This window comes from Exophiala dermatitidis (genome assembly GCF_000230625.1).
Source record: "Exophiala dermatitidis NIH/UT8656 unplaced genomic scaffold supercont1.7, whole genome shotgun sequence".
Lineage (NCBI taxonomy): Eukaryota > Fungi > Ascomycota > Eurotiomycetes > Chaetothyriales > Herpotrichiellaceae > Exophiala > Exophiala dermatitidis.
In genome coordinates this window covers 504,197-525,782 of record NW_008751652.1, presented here as the reverse complement: position 1 = coordinate 525,782, position 21,586 = coordinate 504,197, and the positions used below count along the sequence as shown (strand labels likewise).

General features: G+C 52.5%; 7 protein-coding genes across 7 annotated transcripts; 2 read left to right on the top strand and 5 right to left on the bottom strand.

Annotated features, from left to right (window-relative positions):
- Positions 1 to 129: 129 nt before the first annotated feature.
- Positions 130 to 1,428, bottom strand: HMPREF1120_08023 (chitin deacetylase; the record flags this gene model as incomplete). The annotated part of the gene is made up of 3 exons (XM_009162264.1): positions 130 to 473; positions 531 to 1,272; positions 1,303 to 1,428. The coding sequence occupies 3 exons, from the start codon at positions 1,426 to 1,428 to the stop codon at positions 130 to 132; spliced, it is 1,212 nt and encodes a 403-aa protein (XP_009160512.1).
- A 375-nt stretch (positions 1,429 to 1,803) lies between these two features.
- HMPREF1120_08022 (uncharacterized protein) lies at positions 1,804 to 3,569 on the bottom strand (the record flags this gene model as incomplete). Its single annotated transcript, XM_009162263.1, has 2 exons — positions 1,804 to 2,555; positions 2,603 to 3,569. The coding sequence occupies 2 exons, from the start codon at positions 3,567 to 3,569 to the stop codon at positions 1,804 to 1,806; spliced, it is 1,719 nt and encodes a 572-aa protein (XP_009160511.1).
- A 428-nt stretch (positions 3,570 to 3,997) lies between these two features.
- Positions 3,998 to 5,689, top strand: HMPREF1120_08021 (enoyl-CoA hydratase/isomerase). Its single transcript, XM_009162262.1, has one exon. It carries the CDS (start codon positions 4,606 to 4,608, stop codon positions 5,446 to 5,448), a length of 843 nt encoding a protein of 280 aa, XP_009160510.1. The 5' UTR covers positions 3,998 to 4,605; the 3' UTR covers positions 5,449 to 5,689.
- Positions 5,690 to 6,624: 935 nt separating this feature from the next.
- HMPREF1120_08020 (ATP-binding cassette, subfamily B (MDR/TAP), member 1) lies at positions 6,625 to 12,162 on the top strand. The gene is made up of 3 exons (XM_009162261.1): positions 6,625 to 10,532; positions 10,585 to 10,852; positions 10,919 to 12,162. Exons 1-3 carry the CDS (start codon positions 7,052 to 7,054, stop codon positions 11,274 to 11,276), a joined length of 4,107 nt encoding a protein of 1,368 aa, XP_009160509.1. The 5' UTR covers positions 6,625 to 7,051; the 3' UTR covers positions 11,277 to 12,162.
- On the bottom strand, positions 8,077 to 13,216 carry HMPREF1120_08019 (uncharacterized protein). Its single transcript, XM_009162260.1, has 2 exons — positions 13,017 to 13,216; positions 8,077 to 12,960 (listed from the first exon to the last, which is right to left on the bottom strand). The coding sequence occupies exon 2, from the start codon at positions 12,944 to 12,946 to the stop codon at positions 12,119 to 12,121; it is 828 nt and encodes a 275-aa protein (XP_009160508.1). The 5' UTR covers positions 12,947 to 12,960; positions 13,017 to 13,216; the 3' UTR covers positions 8,077 to 12,118.
- A 1,630-nt stretch (positions 13,217 to 14,846) lies between these two features.
- On the bottom strand, positions 14,847 to 17,421 carry HMPREF1120_08018 (uncharacterized protein; the record flags this gene model as incomplete). Its single annotated transcript, XM_009162259.1, has 2 exons — positions 14,847 to 16,092; positions 16,154 to 17,421. The coding sequence occupies 2 exons, from the start codon at positions 17,419 to 17,421 to the stop codon at positions 14,847 to 14,849; spliced, it is 2,514 nt and encodes an 837-aa protein (XP_009160507.1).
- An 853-nt stretch (positions 17,422 to 18,274) lies between these two features.
- HMPREF1120_08017 (MFS transporter, SP family, sugar:H+ symporter) lies at positions 18,275 to 20,221 on the bottom strand (the record flags this gene model as incomplete). The annotated part of the gene is made up of 3 exons (XM_009162258.1): positions 18,275 to 19,069; positions 19,304 to 19,695; positions 19,768 to 20,221. 3 exons carry the CDS (start codon positions 20,219 to 20,221, stop codon positions 18,275 to 18,277), a joined length of 1,641 nt encoding a protein of 546 aa, XP_009160506.1.
- Positions 20,222 to 21,586: the final 1,365 nt, after the last annotated feature.

Below are 21,586 nucleotides of genomic sequence, written 5' to 3'. Positions count from 1 at the left end.
ATATGATTCTTATTTCGGACCCCGTACTGGAAACCAGGGCTTTTCATTACTTGTCATCTGTAACGGAAGTCTAAAGATAAGTACTCGCCAGTGTCGAGCAGATCCCCCAGTCCTCCCATCCCCATATCTTCATCTACCGTTGAAGACGTTGAAATACCCAATATCACATGCCAATGCATTCTTTTCTTGTCGTCCACATTGTGCGCAAAACAACGACTGTGCATTACAGATATCTCTCAGCGCACCGCACGTCTTGTCGTCTATGTTGGACTTCATGCATCCACTGACCCGTCTACGGCATTTGATATTGCTTTTGAAACATTCCTCCTTCGTCTTAAATGTGTCCAATCTCTCATAGAGTCCCGCATTCGAGACCAAGCAGCCATGTTCTGCGGTTGAGGATGGACTGGTCCATTGAGGCGTGCGATACCAGTTGTCTGGTTCATCACCGAGACACTCTCCAACTGTCACTGCTGTCCGGATGTGTTAGTCCATGCAGCAATAGTTGACCAAGGCAAGTTGCCACAGACCTCTCCACCCTCTCTGTGAAATCCGCTCCAAGACATGCTTCGTCAAATCAATAGCCGACATGCGAATCGTGTCATGCTGGATGAGCAACATCCTGCCTTCGCTGGGCTCGACTCTTTGCAACACCCCGTCGAATGCCTCCGTCATCGCCCGGAGGTCGTTCCCATGCATCCAGTCAGTGCTGTCGAACGAGTATGAAACGACATGATAACCAAGCGCTCTCATGTCTCTTAGACACCCTGTCTCGTTGTTGCAGCGTAGATAAGGAGGTCGCATATACGTTGGATATTTGTTCAGGATGTTGCTCAGAGCCCGCTCGTTCTTGACCATTTCCAGCTTTCGACCATCCGAAGGTGTTCTATCTAGATCGGCGTGCGACCAGCCGTGTGATGCGATCTGGTGTCCTTCTTCCGCCATTCGTTTGATTGCGTCCGTCCATCTGGGAGTCTGGTCAATAGCACCTTTGCCGTTGTTGTTCCCGCTGACGAAGAAGGTGGCGTGTGCATTTGCCTCCTTCAAAAGGTCAAGAAGCTCTTCGGTGTTCTCGGATGGCCCATCATCGTAGGTGAGAGCTATTACCTTTGGCAAGCGACAATTGGAGACGATGCCCCCGTACGCGACATCACCGGTGAGACTTCGATCGTCCGCGGAGGTATTGTATCCAGCAGGCGTTGCATCCGAGTCACAGCGGCCGAACTCGCTCTGGCAGGTATTTGGAACAGCACAGTATTCCTTGCCAGTTCCCTGTCTTGAACATTAACCAGTGCCACTGACCGGCACAGTGCCATAGGACTTTTTAACTGACGCAAAACCCAGCATTGGAGCAACATTCGGGATATGGACACTTTCTGTTGCCCCGGTTCTTTCCACACGTCTTGTCTGGGGGATTGTTTGAGCCATCCCGGGCAACCAATGAAGGCGGAGCTGGCACTGGGCAAGGGGCGGCCCAAAAAGTGGCTGCAGGGCCTGCGCTTGTTGTCGGTCTTCTGCTAGGTGCATAAAACGGCAGTGGAAATTGACCAAAAGCGAACGCCCCAGAGGCAAGGAGTATGAAGGAAAAGGATGCGTGCATAGTGCTGATAAATGCAGTTGTAACCTATGCTGGCGATGGGTTTGTTGCTAAGAGATGAACGAGAGTGGTAGCTGGATCAATAGAAAAGGTGATCGAGCTGTCGAAGCCGGAGCTGACGGACATGGCGTGGCACCTTCCTTTGCCCATCCATTCTCCCAGAATTTCGCGCCAGTCTTGTAGTAACGGCAAGCGCCAGCATCCTCTCATATTTGCTTATGCTCTTCGCTCGGCGTGACAGGGAGGGAATGAAATGTCGACTCGGCCGTATCGCGTGTCGGCGAGGGTGACCGGGCTCCATCACCATCGTGTTTTCCCTCCACACTGCCATTGAGCGAGATCTTGTCAAACCCATCCACTGGAGGTCGGGACTCAGAGGTGGGCGTAGGCGACACCACTCGACTAGGATGTCGAGGTGGTAATGCTGGAGGTGCCCGCTTGGGTACTTCCACAACTCTTGCCCGGGCCATCACTGGCACGGCGGTCTGGATTTCGGCGTCCGATTCCACATCCGAGAACGAGTCTTCATGGTCTGGTTCGTGGTCTTCTTCGTGTTCGGTTTCATCGTCCACATTCTGGCTGTGCTTGACGGGAGCATCAGTGACCTGAAGAGAGTCCCTCTTTGGGCTCTGTGGAGCATCAGTGACCTGAACCGAAGCCCTCTTCGGGCTCTGTTCGGCGCTCTTCGAATCATCCTCATCGGTCTGCGTAGCCCTATCAACGCTGGCGAGGCTATGCGTGCTGTCTCGCCATGTTCGACTTCTGACGGAGCCATCAATACTTTTGCGGGAGAAGTGAGCATAAATTGGGCTGGTGGGCGAAGGTCTGAACTCAAACACCTCAGCACTCGGCCTCTGATGCGTTCCAGCCTCCCTGATGGTCAACCCTTCGGCCTCCAAAGCTTTAACACCGTATGGATCGGGATCGTCTTCGGCCGGAATGCCGAAAATTCTAGTCTCTGGAGCTGATCAGTAACGAACCAGGAGTTGCACTGGAGATGCCTACCTTCTGTGATTAACTCCATATCACTTGGAGCCTGTCCCTGCGGAAGCAGGCTGTCGTCAATCGCGTCCCCCTGCGCAGCTTTCAAGGTATCCAAAAGGATCTGGTACTTTTCGGCAGGTGGATGTCGGAGCTTTCCCACGAGGATATCTGATGCTGGTACCCGCTCACCATAAAACCTCTCATTTTCGTCAGTTCGTTCAATTATCAAATTTCCTTCGAGAGCAACCCCAGCATAGAGGCCACGACTTTTGACGTACGACCATATCGGTGCCTGGCGTTTGTGGATTTCGGTGTCCAGAATGCCTCCCATGCCGACTGGGCCGGCTGCAACTCCAACTTCTGTGCCCAATGTACACCTTAATTTGGTAAACGCTTCCAACGCCTTATAATTGTTGATCACCAGTACGGTGTCGTAGATATCGACCCCTGCGAGAAAGCCAAAGGACAGATTTTGAGTCTGGATGCCGCTGGGCGGACTCCATTCTCCCGTCTCTGGGTGCCGAGCCACAAGGACACCGGCACCACCAGACCCTCCGAGCAACCAGCCAGTTCGCATCGTGGTGTATATGCACAACCCGACACATTCTCTGATGACCTTGGCTGGTATCTTCTGGAGCACTCTTTGTTTGCCTTGTGGGATGCCGTCCACCGTCGCCGCATGATTTTCAATCTTCTCTGCCTGCTTCTCATCGATTTGTTCATAAAATCCATCCTTGCAAAAGCCACGGAGGATTCTGGCTGCCTTCTCAGACTCTTTGTCCAGTGTCGTCGGCCAAAAAGCTTCGGACCCGACTTTGTTCGACAGGCGATTGACAGGTGCTCCAAGCTTGTCCACGACCGCATAAGCTTTGTTGAAGCCGGGCTTGAGAGCTTTGGTGTAGGCTGTTGACGAGTAGTCCTTGGTTTTCTCCCACAAGGAAGCGCCTGTGGACGTCCTTTTGGACGAGCTCCCTGGGCTCTCGGTCATGGTTGCTGGAGACGGTCTCGTGAGGATCGTTCAGCGGGACTGGAGAATGCGCTTCTGCAGGGGAGGTTCTTTAGGACACGCTGGCAGGGGAGCCGAAGGCTGTGGTCCGCATATCGTCCAAGCTATGCGCGCGACGTTATGGCGAGAAGTGCTAATTAAGAAAAGATTCACGACCTTTCAGCCGCGCAAGCAACTCCAGGTCTGGGATCTACTAGTACAATAATGTTTGGCTTGCCAGGGATCCGGTGTCCGCCGGGTTGTCAGCGCCGATTGCTAATTGTAGCACTGCATACTCTTACTATAGGATGCTAAAATGCGCCTAAGGCTGAACTTTTGGTTGGAGAACACGCAGCAACGTCATCACGACGGAGCAAGAAAATGGATGCTACAACGGTAGAGGGATTTCTTTCTTACCGTGCACCGTGCTACTCTTTATCAATTAATTACTCAGGGTTCAACAGGGTTCAAGTTGTCCTGCATATACACAGGTGCCTCAGGTGCCTAGGTGCCAGTTAGGCATTGTTGAGTTTCTTTTCAACTTGCACTTCCAAGCCGTAGGGTTCTGATTTCAGGCTCTGGGAATCGTTAGGTAGTTTATTCATTCCATGTAACATTGGGCGCCGCGACCCCATGCGGGTGAGGGAGGATATTCAAGCTTACAGAGCACTTTCTTAGGTAAGATAGGCTTTGACCAGGCCTGGGGAGCCTAGCCTGCAGAGAGCCTCCTACTAGTATCGCATCCTTATCGCCTACCAGAGTAGTGCTGTACTAATAACGTCCAACCCGAATCCGAACCATCCGTGTCCGCCAGGCACCTCGGCTCTACTTTCGCTTCCACAGCTCTCGACTAATCATGTGCAAAACGATAAACGAACCACTGGGCAGAGGGATATGAAATCATGCCAGCGCGTTCCTCAAGCTTCCCCCTCTAAATCACGGTCGTCGATCCTCAGTTTGTGGTTGAGGTCTGAGAGAGTACAATTGTTGAGTTGAATTTATCTTGATTACCAGTAGCGAATTAAAGAAGAGCAGCAGGATGCCGCCCATTCCGCCGCTATTTGTGCTCCCCGTTCCGCCATCAGCGGCCACCTCGTCCACTCAGAATCAACAAGGAGAGTTCGTCTGCTCACAAGCAGGACCACAAGTATATCTACTCTCCTTCTCGTATCCTCCCGACAACCGCCTGACACCTGCATTCAACCAAACGTTTCTTCTTGCGCTCGATATCATCGAGCAGCGACTACCTCGTGGCGTGGTCATCACCACATCATCCATCAGCAAGTTCTACTCGAATGGACTGGACTTTGAGAATGCTATCCGGGATCCCACATTCTTCCCCAACAGTCTGTTCCCGTTGTGGAGGCGCTTGATCACCTACCCCATGCCGACCGTTGCCCTGATAAACGGGCACGCATTCGCGGGCGGCTTGATGACGGCCATGATGCACGACTACCGCATCATGAATCCGCACAAGGGTTACGTGTGTCTGAATGAGCTTGACTTCGGAGCAGCCCTACAACCCGCCATGGCCGCCGTGTTCCGAGTGAAGCTGAATATGACGACGTTCAGAAACATGGTCTTGGAGAGCAGGCGATTCCCGGCACTGGAGGCGCTCAAGGAAGGAATCATCGATGGCGTGGGCAGCGTTGATGAGGCGTTGGCCTTCATTTCGGAAATGAAGTTGACCCAGAAGGCTCAAAGCAAGTCCTACGGGAGGATCAAGGAGGAGATGTACCGAGAAGTGGTCAAGGACCTGGACGAGGCAGCCGAGGCACCCAAAATATTGACCGCTCGCGATTTAGACCGGAACCGGAGAGAGCTGGAAGCGAAGAAGAGAGTCGATGACTATCAAGCTGTTCTGCGGAGGGCCAAATTGTGATGTTACAGACAGCCACAAAGAAAGCCAGGTCAGGAGCCAAAAACGTACGTTTAAACAGGATGTTGTGTCAGTGTGGTGTCTTTGCTTGCCTGCTTCAGTGTTAGCTATGTGGGGTTCTATATCTTGCTCGAGTCCACTGCACAATCCGGCGAGCCATGTTGCTGGCTACTTGCATCGCTCGACCCCAGTATACGGAGTTCGGCCAAGGATGGCATCTCGGATTCAATCCCTTTATAACCAGGCCGTGTCCTTCCCTGCGTATCAGTCGTGCGCCTGCACGGTGTCACCATCGAGGGTGATGACTTCTTGAGCGTAGGGATCGTATTCGGCTTCCGTGGCATGACTCCTCGACCTTGGATGCATGACAGGTCGTGAAGGTTCAGCCGGTTGTTGGCCGTGCATTATTCAGGCATAACTTGAAGCATAAGCGTCGCAATAATAATGCAGTGCACAAGCCATTCCTACTATGACTAGTATGGTTAAGTGTACGGTCGTTTACCGGATCTAACCGTCTCTAGTCAACTACGCGAGCTCCCGCTTCTACCTTGAAAGCTGTCTGGAAATAAACTTGAAGCCTTATTTCACTAGCACGCCTTGGTTTCTCCACGTGTTGCGATGCAGTGGGTGTACAAAAGGCCATTGAGCCGGCAGGGCGAGTGGTAAACTTGAATGACAATGCCAGACTGTGATGACTCCTACAGTGCTCGCTTAAACGCATCCATGTCAGACGGGAATGAGAAAGCCCGAACTCAGCTGCAGACGGGAAGCAGGATGAACAGGGGACTCTTAGCGACAATTATACTTGGAGCAGTCTCAGCGGCGTGCTTCTTGGAATTCTTATCAAGTCGCCTATATAGTGCCTAATACCTACCTAGGTACCTGGTAGGTAGATATCGCCGAATAACAAAATCGACCCAGAAAGACCTTTGACAGAAGAGATATTCTAATAAACCCCTTTGCACTGGGCCAGGCATACCAGGTAAGGTAGGTATCCAGCATGCCAGTGTGTCGTATTCGTTCGCTTCAGGCTTGCCGAGATCGTGGTGGTAGTACTACCAAGTAGTTAGCAGCCGGAGCCGCTCCACCCCAAATGAAGTACGGGGCCATGAGTCAAAGATGCCCGGGATTATTGCCTCTCCACCCTCCGAGTCGCTCCTCGCTCCACGTTCCAATTGTGGCGGACTGTAGACTCCTGTTCGCTTCAAGGCTCGGGAATACACAACCTCCTCGGACCCGAGTAGCGCAACCGGACAATAATGATAACATCTTTCTCCTTCTTCTATCCCCCGTTCGTTGTTTTCGTTGTTGCCTGTTACTTGCATCATAATACACTGCTCATTGACCGGCCACTCGTTGCTTGTCGCTATCCCTGGCTGCAAGACCGCAAACCATTGATAAACAAACCCGAGTCCGACGCAAGGCCCGAACTTTATCAGTAACCCACCAAACATAAATACTCGCGACATCCAGAGCCTTCACGCGATCCAATCCCTGTTGTCCTTCTCTCCTGACCGACATTCGTTCGAAAATGACCCGTTGAGTCGGCGTGCAAGCGCACTATTCTCTATTCTTACTCACCGCATAAGATAACAAACATCACATCATGAACCCAGAAGGACAAGGCGAGCTGCCTGCCGGTGTCTCTGCCGCAGAAGACAATCTCGAAGAGAAACAAAGATCAGAGTATGGAATTACTACACAGCACGAAAACGAAACCAGTCTACCCTCAGATCCCGAGAAACGAACCTCCACGTCCCTCCCTACCACCCCTACGTCCAAAGAAGAAGTCCATCTCTCGTCGGAAGCCTCACGGTCGGATGACGGGGCCGACCTCGCCAAGTATGACTCCAAGATAGTCCAAGTCCGGGAAGTGCCCGAAGGTGACGCCGCGCTGGCTCACCTGCCCGAGCATGAGCGAGAAATTCTGAAGAGACAATTATACACTCCGGAAGTCCAGGTCAGCTACAAGACTCTCTATCGGTACGCCACCACATGGGACCTGGTTTTGATCGTTATTGCGGCCATCTTTGCAATCGGCGGTGGAGCCGTCCAACCCTTGATGACCGTCGTTTTCGGCAACTTGAGTGGTTCATTCCAGGGCTTGTTTCTTGGTACTCTTCATGAATCGTTCGACTCCATCTTGAACCGATATGTGCTGTATTTCGTGTATCTTGCCGTCGGGGAATTTTGCCTTGTCTACATCTCTACGGTCCTGTTCATCTATACGGGTGAGCATATTACGTCCAAAGTTCGACAACAGTACCTCCGCGCAATTTTGCGGCAGAATATTGGATACTTTGACAAACTAGGAGCTGGAGAGGTCACGACTCGAATTACTTCCGACACCAATCTGGTGCAGGAAGCCATCAGCGAGAAAGTGGGGTTGACGCTGGCAGGCGTCGCCGCTTTCTTTTCCGCTTTCATCATTGGATTCGTCAAGTTCTGGAAGTTGACTCTGATCTGCATGTCCACCGTGGTGGCCATTGTCGTGATCATGGCCGTGGGTGGGCGGAAAATGGCTGGCTGGAACAAAAAGTCGCTGGCCTCGTATGCTGTGGGAGGCTCCGTGGCCGAGGAGGTGCTGGCATCCATTCGGAACGCGGTTGCTTTCGGGACACAGGACAAGCTGGCGAAACAATACAATGTGCACCTTATTGAGGCTCGGAAATGGGGGTTTCGAAGCAAAAGCACATTGGGTCTTATGTTGGGAAGTCTGTTGTGCATTCTTTTCCTGAACTATGGTCTGGCATTCTGGATGGGGTCCCGCTTTCTCGTGGGCGGCGAGACCAATCTTTCTCACATCCTCACCATCATCCTTGCTGTCATGATTGGTGCCTTTGCCTTTGGCAATGTCGGTCCCAACATGCAGCATTTTGCGGCGGGTGTTGGCGCTGCGGCAAAGATCTACGCCACCATCGACAGGGAGTCTCCCTTAGACCCCTTGTCCGAGGCCGGTGAAAAGTTGGATCACGTCGAGGGCACTGTCGAGTTGAGGCATGTCAAGCACATTTATCCTTCGCGGCCTGAAGTGGTGGTTATGGAGGATGTTAGCCTCGTCATCCCTGCCGGAAAAACTACTGCCCTTGTGGGCGCATCTGGGTCTGGAAAGTCGACCATTGTCGGGTTGGTGGAGCGATTCTACGACCCGGTGGGTGGCACAGTCTTGCTGGATGGGCACGACATCAGCACATTGAACCTGCATTGGCTTCGTCAGCAAATTTCTCTCGTGCAGCAAGAGCCCATTCTCTTCAGTCAAACCATCAAAGACAACATCAGGAATGGTTTGATTGGTTCCAAGTACGAGAATGAACCCGAAGAACAGCAAACCCAACGTATCATCGAGGCGGCCAAGAAGGCCAATGCGCATGACTTTATCATGTCTCTTACAGACGGGTATGAGACTCATGTCGGCGAGCGTGGCTTTTTGCTTTCGGGAGGCCAAAAGCAACGTGTTGCGATCGCCAGAGCCATTGTCAGCGATCCAAAGATCCTGTTGCTGGATGAAGCAACATCAGCACTGGACACAAAATCCGAAGGGGTCGTCCAGCACGCTCTGGATGAGGCAGCCAAGGGCCGGACCACCATCGTCATTGCTCATCGCCTGTCAACCATCAGGACCGCCGACAACATCGTGGTGATGCAGAACGGTCGGATCATCGAGCAAGGTACCCATGACGAATTACTCGCACTAGGCAAGGCATATTACAGCTTGGTGTCTGCACAGCGAATCACCAGCGATGACGACCGCGATTCGGAAGAGACTGAAGAAATGAGTGAGGGCGAAGCGGCCTTGATGCGGATTCAGTCATCGAGATCAGGGGCTTCGGTCAAGGCAGCGCCCGAGGATATCAAGCTGGCCCTGGGAAGAACTAAGAGTAACAAATCCATTTCATCCAGAGTCCTGGCCGACAAGAAGTCACATGGTGAGACGAGGTATTCTCTCTGGACTCTGATAAAGTTCATGGCAGGCTTCAACCGGTCTGAATGGCACATTATGTGCGTGGGCTTTCTTTTCACCTGCATTGCCGGGGCTGCGCAACCGGTCCAGGCAGTCTTCTTCTCCAAGTGCATTGTGGCACTATCCCGACCACTGAGCCAGCGGCACCAAATCCGCCACGACGTCGACTTCTGGGCTTTGATGTACCTCATGCTTGGGTTGGTGGATCTCTTGGCCATGGTCACGCAGGGTGTTGCGTTCGCCTATTGCAGTGAAAGCCTGATTCAGCGGGCTCGGGATGGCGCCTTCAGAAGATTCTTGAGACAAGACATAGCATTCTTTGATGAAGACGAGAACTCAACCGGAGCCCTAACGTCCTTTCTGTCTACCGAGGCCACCCATTTGGCGTCAATATCTGGAGCCACTCTGGGAACTCTGCTGAGTTGTACAACGACGCTGGTGGTGGCAATCGTGGTATCTCTTGCCATCGGCTGGAAACTCGCACTGGTCTGCATGTGTGCGCTACCAGTCATTCTGGGCTGTGGATTCTTCCGGTTTTGGGTGATTGCCAAGTTTTCTGCCGTTGCTCAGAAATCCTACGAGAAGTCGGCGGGTTATGCCTGCGAGCACACCAATGCGATTCGGACTGTGGCCTCTTTGACCACCGAAGAGCAGATCTTTGCCGAGTACCAAAACCAACTGCGGACCCAGCTGCGCGCCTCTTTGAAATCCAATATCCGCAATTCGTCTCTTTATGCAGCGTCGCAGTCGTGCATGTTTCTGGCTTTCGCATTGGGCTTTTGGTACGGCGGCAAACTTCTGGCGCGCGGGGAGTACTCCATGTTTCAGTTTTTCATTGTCTTTTCCGAAATCATCTTTGGCGCGCAGTCGGCGGGCACGGTGTTTTCGTTTGCAGGCGACATGTCGTCGGCCAAGAACGCGGCGGCTGCATTGAAGAGGTTGTATGATCGAAAACCAACCATTGACCCTTGGTCCGAGGATGGTGAAGCCGTGCCAGAAGTCCGGGGCGACATTGAGTTCCGCGACGTTCACTTCCGATATCCAACGCGACCTGATGTGCCGGTGCTCCGTGGCCTGAATTTGACGGTCAAGGCGGGGCAATATATTGCTCTTGTGGGAGCATCAGGTAGGAACTTTCTTTTTCTTTCCATCCGGTCTAGTACTAACTTTTGTACCAGGTTGTGGCAAGTCGACGACGATTGCGCTGCTGGAGCGGTTTTACGACCCTCTTGCTGGAGGAATCTTTGTGGACGACAAAGAAATCTCGACTCTCAATCTGAACGAGTACAGATCACATCTTGCACTCGTGTCGCAAGAGCCAGCACTGTATCAAGGCACGATCAAGGACAACGTGTTGCTTGGTCTGGACCGCGGTGGGATCAGCGACGAACGTGTCGTGCAAGCTTGCAAGGATGCAAACATTTACGACTTTATCATGTCGCTACCGTAAGTAGTATTTTCTTTGTTTTGTTGTTGATGGTTGTGTATGGTATGTACTAATTTTGGTTTTAGTGATGGCTTCGCCACCGATGTCGGTAGCAAAGCAGCCCTACTGTCCGGCGGGCAAAAGCAGCGGATTGCCATCGCTCGGGCTCTGCTCCGAAATCCCAAAATTCTTCTGTTGGACGAAGCAACTTCGGCTCTTGACTCGGAGTCGGAAAAGGTGGTCCAAGCCGCCCTGGACGACGCGGCTAAAGGCAGAACGACTATCGCCGTGGCTCATCGACTGAGCACGATTCAGAAGGCCGATGTCATTTATGTCTTTGACAAGGGTGTCATTGCCGAACAGGGTACGCATCACGAGTTGATGGCTTTGAAGGGTCGGTATCGAGAATTGGTCAGTCTGCAGAGTCTAGAGAAGAGACATTGAGCAGACATCTATTGATGTCGTGTGTTATAATTCGATCAGCAGCGTGGCGAGGCGAGATAACGCGTTTGACCAACAGCGGTGTGGTGCTCGTCCGCATGTGTGGTCTCATGAGGAATAAACCGGATTCAAAGCTGTGCCGGTCCAACCTGACTGTGCTTGCCACAGTCCTTGCAAGACCCCCATTTCATGCATGGCCTTGCATTCACAATATGAGGAAAATGTGTGCGACCGGGAGGACTCGACCGTATCGTGTGACAGTGCGAGTTAATACTGGTGGGATGGAGAGGGTACAAACACTATGGCATAGATGACGGAGGAGGAGGTCGATTACGACGACGGGATCACGATCACAATCACAATCACAATCACACACATCAAAAAAGTCTCGTTTCTTCTCGTTCAGAAGGCGCAGAAGGCGGTCGACCGGCTGGAGCCGGTCAGTGGAGAGCGTTTGATCTTTCTTCACCACCTCAGCTCAACCCCAATTAAATCTAATCGATGAGATAACCATGCGCTTTTTTCTTCTTCATCAAAGTTGCTTCGTATGCCATTCTTTCAGTTTGTCGTACAATGGAATGCTGTCGGCACTGCGTCAATATACTGTAACTTTGTGTGATATTGGTAGCTTGGAATGCTGAGGTGATGATGGCATGCAGTGGTGTGCCCTTTTGTAGGTATTACCTATGGACTGAACCGATGTTGTTTTGCATTGCGCTATTGCAGCTGAGCTTCATCTTGATATAAGGGTGTGGAGTGTCTGCTGGGTAACTTGTTGATGGTAGTAGTGGTAGTGGTAGTGGTAGTGGTGGTCCTGGTCCAGGTCCTGGTCCTGCCTAGGTGGTCTAATCTTTGTCACTATTACTCAACCCTCGTTCCTCCATGACTTCAACGAGTCGTCGGCCCTCTCTGTCCGCGATCAGAGACAACATTCCCATTGCGATGTCTTTGATCTCGTTGTATTGTTTGAGCAGGGCGATGTGGTTGGAGAAAATGGTTTCGGCGTGGTGGAGTGCTGCTGTGGCTAATTCTGTTGTTGTTGATTCTGCTGGTGTGGGTGTTGTTGCTGATGATGGTTCTGGTTGCGGTTGGACTTGGTCTTGGTCTTGGATTTGTTGTTGACTCCGGCTCGGCGGAAATGCCGCCGTCGCCGAACTTGACTGAACGGTTAAAGAAGAAGAAGAAGATGGTGCAGAAGCTGAAGCACAAGCTGAACGAAACGAATCCAACTTCCGGATCTGGTCGAGAACAATAGATAGTTCTGCTTCAGTCGATTGAATAGTAGATCGTAGAGACTCGATCGAAGACTGAGTTGGTTTAGGTCTTCTCCCGGGTGGTTGTGGTCTTGATGTCGGGTTTGGACAAATGGTTGAGCTTTGGTTTCGTTTCTGGGTTTGGGTTTGGTTTGGTGTCACGGTGCTGGTTTTGCTGGGAGTAGTCGTGCTAGTACTAGTAGTATTGGGAGTCGGAGTAAGAGTCATGGTTGACTTTGAGGTGGGTTGGGTACAAGAAGGACTAGTAGTAGCGGTGTTGGTGGTGTTGGTGTTGGTCGTGTCTCCTACACGATGGTGTCGGTGCTGTAGGGGCGACGATGACTCGGATCGTGGTACCTCTGCTTCTGCTGCTGCTGTCGTAGGGTCTGTAGTGCTGTTGGAACGACCTTGATTTTCCATCACGGCAAGCGAGCCTAGACGAAAGACAAAATGTTAGAGACCTACAGTAGGTCCCCGCTGGTTACCTTACATAGATAGAACTGTAGGTATCCTAGGTCCGTACTAGTGTAGGCAGTGAGGTTGGCTGTAGGTACGTAGTAGGCAGGGACACTCGCAGGCGGTGACTAATAATGATGGACTTTGTGGATCGTAGTAGTAGTATATCAGTTCTTCGAATTGTTCTAGATACTCGTACTGCTATACCTTCATAGTAGCTGGGTGGGTGGGTGGGTTGGTACTACTAGGTGTTTGTATCACTCTCTGGAGCGGAGATTGAAACAATTGAAGTACAATGTAGTCGTGGCTGTAGTGTAATAAGTACCTTACACTGGCAGTAGAACCTTACTCTCCTAAGGCAGGTTTAAAGGTATGAGTGATTTTCGCCGCAGTGCAGTCCGTCATGGGCAAAAAGGACATGTATACACTGGTAATTGACGAACATGTGAATGACGGGCACTGAGGCCAATCTTACTTTTTCAATGCCGTTACTGTAACCAATATAGGATGTGACTTGCAGTAAATACCAGGTACCCAGGTAGCTACCACTGCAGTAGCCATGGCAGCGTCCCAAAATTGAATGTGGTAGAATAGAAATATACAACTGAAGTACACTAATCTCACTAAAGATGTAGTATCTCAGATATCATGATATTCTGTAGTTCACCCTCGACTTCAAGTTCCCACTGTTCCCTTCCTCCATCCGTAAGACTGTACCAGATTGATACAACAAGGTAGTGCCACGGGGGTTGGGGGGCTGCTTTGCAAAGAGCAGAGACTGGCGTCGTTTCCATCCCGTTTCGTTTCATTTCTTTCAATTCCACCAGAATGGGTATAAGAGCGAGAGCGAGTTCATGGCGACCTCTGACCTCGATCCAACGTCTCGCTGGCAAATCCAAGTCAAGTCGTCAGGACGCAATGCAACGTCTCTGTACGGACTTGATCTTTGGGGTTGCCTGTGAAGAAATCTGATATAGAGTAACACTGCATAACTTGGTAGCCCTCGTGGTATACTACGTATACTCCGAGTCATCAAGTCCAGCGCCATAGACCTTAGACGCGAAGCAGGATTGGAGCTTCTGCTTCTGAGCCGTTCCACGTGTCTCGAAGTGAGTGTTGCTTGCAGTCTGTGGGACATGTAGACGCAACGGCACGGCCTTTTGACGTCTTACTGGGAGAACGGGAAAAATTCGCTGTGGTAGGACATCTGTGCCAGATCAGATCAGATCAAATCAGATCAGATCAGTCGCCTGTCGGTCTGGGCCTCAAGGCCACGGCGTCCCTCCGAGTTTACCGTAATGTAACCAACTGCCACAAGACTGGGGCAATGGTTGCATTTGCACACAAACGAGGCTGAAGCGACGCTTTCATAGGTACAGTATGTCCCGCGCGAAACCGGGTTCGAGCTGCACCCCACTATTGTGTCTGTCAGACAACTAAGTGTCCAAAGGACATGGGACATGAGGACATGGGACATGGTGACAAGGTGACATGCTGGTGACATGCTCGGTCGGCAAAGTGGGAGGGCGAGTGCTCTTTGGACTGAAATAGCCAGTCAGCCAGCCCGTTGCAGTCGCCGTTGCCGTTTCTCCGCTGGTGTGGTGACTTGAGGAAGTTGAAGGGAGCTCTCCCCTCCCCACTGGCGCTCCAGGAGTAGAAGCCGGGCTGGAATGCGATGCCGATGCCGCAAACTGATACTATGCTCTGGCACCTCTGCTAGGAGGCACTGCACGACGGGTCAAACCTATCGCATCGCAGCCGGAGGTAATGTAGCGTGGTTGCTGGCAGCGGTAGCGGGAGCGAGGGCAGCGCCGCGGCGAACAAACGTTGTTTCGACAAATGTAGTCCTCGTATTCCTCATCTCTCACCGCGCCAACCCAGCCCCATTCCGCGACCACCGATACCTCGCGAGCACAAAAGTCAACTGCTTCTCCGTATCGACGGGATTATTTCTCCTCCCCTTAGCCAGCGCAATAGCAGATCTCATAACGTTCCGAAACTGCCTTTGATAGTCCGTGGGAAGAGTAACAAAACAAGCCTCAGTGGCTCGAATGACCGCCTCACAGGCCGCCAAGATGGCAGTCCCCGAATCCCCTTGTAAACGGTACGCCACCAGCAACAACAACAGACTGCCGTGTAGTAGCTGAATGCCGAAAAAGTAAGGCATAAAGCTTACATCCGGGTCATGCTGTAAGATGTGCGTGACGCACTCTGAGGCCGCCATCGTATGCGACATCGAGTCCTTGAATCCCAAGGACGAGGTCCAGAAATCCGCATCCTCAAATAGACACACTGGATCCCATTTGCTGCCGACGAGGATGCGAAGGACGCATACTACGTGTGTGGCGTATCCGGACACTGTCCTGGCGATGTGTGTTGTTTCGGACTCGTCCATGGCCGTCTCCAGCGCCACTGTTGGTATTGCCGCCACCGCCGCCGCCGCCGCCGCCGGAGACGTCATCGTCATGATCCACGGCGACTCGGACGAGCTTTTGTTGGAGCCGGAGTCGCCATGTTTTGGCTGTGTTGTCTGGTGGTCCAAAGTGGCTTGGTAATGGTCGAGTTCTCTTAGAATTCTTTGCTCCTGGCTAGTCCACATGGATGAGCCCGCCGACGCCAATACGGGGTTATTTTTGGCCCGGTTGTAGTCGAGCAGATGGCCCGTGATGGTCATGAGGGGCAAGAAGAATTCAAACAGCCCTACACCGGAGCAGACGGTCGGAGGCCCATGAAGTCTGCCCGTGCCCGAGGGCAGCAGCACGCATCGTGGACCGTCGGCTCGGGTGCCGTGGCTGTGAGGTTGGGCACCCGATTGCCATGTCACGTCGTCCAAGGGAAGCAGCAAATCTTTACATTCGGCCTCCAGCAGCGCCAGGGGCCGGTTGTAACATAGCGCCAGATGTCGGTCCATCAAAAACAGCAACCACCAAGTCCGCCGCCGTTCTTCTCGGTGCACCTCGGTCATGACGTCGTCGTTGCCCTCATAGCCCAGTGAGCATTTGCAGTTCAATTCGCCAACTTGAACGGCCAATTCGGAATCCAGGTGGTGGTGCGACTCGACTTCCTGATTCAGTTTTAGGTCTCGAGCGAGGTTGAATGCAACGTTCCACCTGAAACAGAAACAAAGTTAGCTGGATAGAGCGCTTTCCACAAAAAGAGAGTGTGACAAACCATCTAATGCTGGCGGCTTTCTTCTCGCTGCCGGAAATGACCGACGAAACGTGGATCAGTGCAATGATATAGTCCGTCCCCCAGGCGACTGGGAACGTATTTAGGTCTTGCTGTTGTGGATTTAGTGCTTGCCTAAGATCCTCGTTGGTCCATCCAGGATCCGATCCGATAGTATCAGGTGGGAGACCCAAGTCTTCCCGACTTAGTAGTGGTTCATATCGGGCCGGATTGAGCAGTCGATACGTCAGTAGGCTCAGATACTTGCATACCCGATCCCTTTCTTCCGGCCCGCTGAATAACCCAAGAGCTTTGTCGCTCAGCGCCGCAACAAACAGCATGCTGGCCAGTAGGCCCGGGTGAGTCTTGCGCGGTTGCGCGGGGTCCAAAATATCGCACCGTCGCAGAATGAAGTTGTGGATGTGGTGGCAGGTCGGGTGCATGCGGCTGGAGAATGCACTGGAGAAGTACGTATCTAACAAGTCACAGGCAAGGTTGGAGCCCAGGTTTGTATCTGTGTCCATCATAAAAGGAGACAGATACCGTAGAATGCCATACCTGCAATGCGCCAGTGGCTGACTAATCGGCGTGGGTGCTTCACGTGAGTCGGCTATCGACGGCAACTTGTAGCTGTATGGATCGAGGACATGGAGCGTCGGCGAGACATATGTCGAGTTCAAATTACTGACCGAAAAGTCCTTGCCTTCATCGAACAGCACCGTCCGGGAATCGAGATCAGAGCCTAAACTGAGTTGCAGCAATGCCGCCGCCCCGTCTGGAGACGAGACCCCGACGTCCAAACGGGCATCTGTAGCTTCCAGAGTGGCTTTTGTCGGCGGCTTAAAGTTCTCGAGGAGGCCGCCGTCGGCTGAAGGCAGCGTGGTGTCCGTCGCCTCATTGTCTGGAGAAGGCGATGTAGGAGATCCTGATGCTGCCGCTGCTCGTGGTGCTGTACCCGGTCCAGCCTCGTCAGAGCTCGTCGTCGGGACTGCTGATGGATCCGGGCTCTTCTGTCCGTAGTCGCAATCCTGCTTTAGATGAGCGCACCTTGCACACGGCAGGCTTCCGGTACAGCGAATTTTCGCCCTTCTGCAACGATTACAGGCTCGGAATTTGTCGTGGATGATGCGATGGAATGGCCGATGCTCGACATGGTCGCTGTGGGTTTTCAGATGGCGATTCAGGCTGTCGTTCCGGGCAAATGACCGTCCACACTTTGGGCAGGGCGCTGAGGCCGGAGTCCTTCGACGGCCTGTCTTCTTTATGCCCATGCTGCCAGTGGCGGCGAAAGAAGGGGCATTCTAGAGGCTGAGGACTCCGCTGACGGGTTGAATCAAACCCATCCGCTAGCACATGCAAAATAGTCAGACAGTGTCTCTGTTTTGTCGCCTGATGATCGTCTAGTGAAGAACGCTGGTTAGAAGGAAATGGTTTGAGATGGCGACAGATCCAGCTGAGCTTGACATAGGTACCTAGGTATGTATGTTGTGGTGTATTTGTGGAGTTGATGGAGGTCTAGAAGCAGATTTGCGGGAAAAACGCTGCCCAGAAATACGACGGCGGGAACGACAGAAACTGTGGAGAAGACCTCAGCTCGAACCCCCGCCGGGGACAAAAATAACATACAGTACAATCCGGCAGTACATAAGGTAATGTACATATGAATTCAAACCTCTCCCCGTGGTTATCCGTCTTGTCTTGCATTGGTCCGATGCCCTTTCCCGTGGATGAATGTTTATATGGCTCCAATGCTCTACGTCCTGTGGAGCTATGTCAATGGCATTTGTATGCCTGTAGCCACTGCGGAAAACTCACCCCCTAGGTGACTCCCCGTTCTTTTGTGGAAGTCAGGGCCTATAGTGTTGGCTGGATTACACGGTAAAAATACTTGTACTCAATCAGCTCTTGACTGTTGTAAAGAGTGACACACCCTAGTTCAGCCGTGTCCACTTCCCTCCAGTTTCTCCTTATCAATCGGTGTGCTATCGTCGTCGATGGACATCCCTCCCTCAAATGATAGCCCGAGTCCTCCGAATGACGAAACTCAGGAAGATGAGATCCCCAATTCGAAAGTGCTCCTCGGCTGTACTTCACAGACACTGCTCTCGGCTTGATCGTAACTTCTCATTCGTGCGTATTGACAGCATTCTCATACTGTTGGGCAAGTTGCTGAGCCGCCTTCTCATTGTCCCCGGCAATCTCGACATGAGTACCAGTCTCACCCGAAACCGACTTTTGTCGGACATCCTCGACAGTGTAATGCTTCTCACGGGCAACATCAACCAACGCGTCTAGTCTGGAACCGCCAGGCTTGGTGTGCCAAGGTTTCGGGCCGCGAGGAGAGAACATTTCCTCAATCTCCTCCAGGGACTTGTTGCACGTTTCCGGGTACGTCAGGTAGACTTGAGCGGCACCGAGCACACACATGCACCCGAAGACAATAAACATGCCCCACTTGATGTTCTGGAATCCTGGCGGGATATACAGACCCAGAGCGAAGTTGAACAGCCAGTTGCCCAGCGCAGAGATGCCCATGCCAGTGGCACGGGTCTCCAGACTCCAGACTTCGGCCGCATAGATCCATGCCACGGGGGCCAAAGTCATGGCATAGATGATGATTAGGAGATACGAAAAGGCGATGACTGTGTTGGCCTTGGCCCCGGATACCTTGATCAAGACGTTGGGGTTACCGCCCACACCGCCGGGAACACTCTCTCCCGCGGACAAGATGCCCCCAACGACGAAGTGGCATGCACCCATGGCCAAGGCACCGTAGATCAGAAGGGGTCGTCGTCCGGTTCTGTCAATGTAGAAAAACATGACGGTCGTGAATATAATGAACAGAGCATATTGCACCCCAGACGCGATGAGGTTGATGTTGCCTGAAAGTCCCGCCATCATGAAGATGTAGACCACATACTGTAGAATTGTTAGCGAAGTCCAAAAAATGGTACCGCATGGGAGAGTGAGTAATTTGAAGCGGTGAATGCCGGTGAAGCTGATCGAAGCAGTGAATTTCAATGGGGAGAACCGAACCCTGTGACAAGGATGCGGTTCTCCTCAACTTTCATCCACGCTTCAGGTTTCTCACACCATCCCAACAGCTTCAAGCAACTCGATAGGGCCATATCAACGAGGCAGGTATATACTCACATAAGTCATCACGTTCGCTCCTGAATTTTGCTGCCACATTTGGACCGTAAAGCCAGCCAGAGTCCTCTTCCACATGCCATTGGCGACGAACTTGCGCCAGCCGGTGGCGGCGGCTCGTTCGGCGGCAAGGGTGGTGATGATATCTTCCCACTCTGCAACCACAAGAGGATCGTTCACGTTGCCCTTGGCCTGGATCTTTGCAAGAATATAAATGGCTTCGTCGACGCGGTCGACCTTGGCCAGCCATCGGGGCGATCGGGGGAGGAAGGGCAGTCCACACATGAGGAAGACACATGGGACGAATTGGATGCCCCAGGCGGTACGGAAGGAAGCCGGTCCAGCGATGAAGCTGCAGCCATAGCCGATGAAGTACATGATCAAGATACCCCATTCTAAAGAACACGCATGTCAGCATTAGAAACAAAATCCTATTTCCTTCCTCCATTTCTTGCAGTCTTACTTACCAATGGCCAGTTGCTGGATGATGATCACAGCACCACGTTTCTCCTTGCGAGAGATCTCTGCCAGATAAACGGGTACTTGGGAGCTGGTGATGCCGACACACACGCCGTTCAAGACGCGGCCCGCAATCAAAGAGCCGATGCCGTTGGTGGACGTCTGAACAGCAGTCCCAACCAGCCACCATAGACAGGCGAACATGATCGAGTCTCGTCTTCCTATCTTGTTGGACACTGGACCGGCAATGATAGAGCCCACCACTGACCCGGCCGCAAGCGCAGAGCCAATGGCGCCCTGGGTGACACCGGCTGGCTTGTTGAAATAGGCATTGTATTGCTCCGTCCCGATGATGGCGCTCATGGAACTGATGTCGAAACCGAACAACATCCCTCCCACCGTGGCAATGAACGCCACGAAGTAGGTGTTGTAGATCTTGGGGAGCTTGGCCTTGACCGCCATGGTGATTGTGACTCGATGGACTATGGCTCGGCTGTCGTCGTGCAACGTACAAAGAAGGGTCCAGATCAAGGAGAAACAGCAACGGAGTCACGACCAGGTCGATTGCAAAGCTTTTATATGCCTTCCCTTCGCCATCTTATCTTGCCTCTTGACATGCTATCCTCCCGCACACTGCCCGTGGAGATTGATCCCCGTGGGTTGTGGAGTGAGAGGGATTGTCACTGAAGATCCATGGCCGCGGGCCAATCGCATGGCTTGCCCCTGGTCTGCCTCTGCCGGGGGCATGTTCGCGGACAGGAACTATATAGCCTGTGGCGTTTTTCCTCGTGGTCATTGTCGTCTGGTGAGGTTACAGTTCAAGTGGACAGTAGAACATGTCTGAGCTCTGGAGTGGATCTTCCATGGCGCACGGCGCGCAGAAAATCCTGGTTGCTTGTTTCTACCACCCTTCTTAGTTAAGGGGAGCCATCGCCAGCCTCATACGTTGTAATGCGGAGGAGTGGTCACTCCCACCGGCCATATACCTCAACCGGCTAGAGTCCGTGTGTAGCGGTCTCAGCCTTGTGGGGGAAACAAACAAGGATACGACAGGCCGCTAGGTACCCTTCTACCGACCTGTAGAATGATGATATCCGTCGAAAGCTTGATATGGGGGGAATCCCGGTCCACGCCGGGGGAACATGACCTGTGTGGACTCGCTTCAAGCTTACAAGGATCGCTCCGGAATCTGCTCTCCGTATGAGCTCACAAACATCTTGTCGTCGGCAGCCCTCACGGATGAGTCTGCTTATGGCAGTTGTGGAACGGTATGCGATCGGCCGTGGTATCCGCCGCCGGAGGCTGGCTCAAAGACCCGTCAAATCTTCCAATTCATAGCCTTAACGCACATTCGGTCAGTATAAAAAGGTTGAAACACCCGGTGAAAAGGATCACCCCCGGAGGTCATGCCATGCCAGCCATCACGGCATGCTTGGTGGTGGTCGCTTGCTCTTCTAGAACATGATATGCAGTGTGCGTTTCTGCTTAGAAAGTCCGCTTTGGCGAGTCTGCGTGATGTGTGCCATGTCCAGGATAGGAGATTCTTCCGCGGCGGGTGGGTACCTGCTATGGATCTTCCAGCCTCTCGGGATCCCCTCGGCGTCCAAGTTCCACCCGGCCACTTCATAGGTGTCGTTAAAAGTGTCACGATGTAGCATCGAATGTGGAGATCGAGGCTACCATAGCCTCGAGATCGTCTATCGACAAAGGCTTCAAGATATAATGTACAGTACACACCTAGGTGGTACACTACCAACAATAGGAGGACCGATATAGATATACTTGGCAGAACATTTGCACAAACAATCCGATTTCTGCATCTTCTCA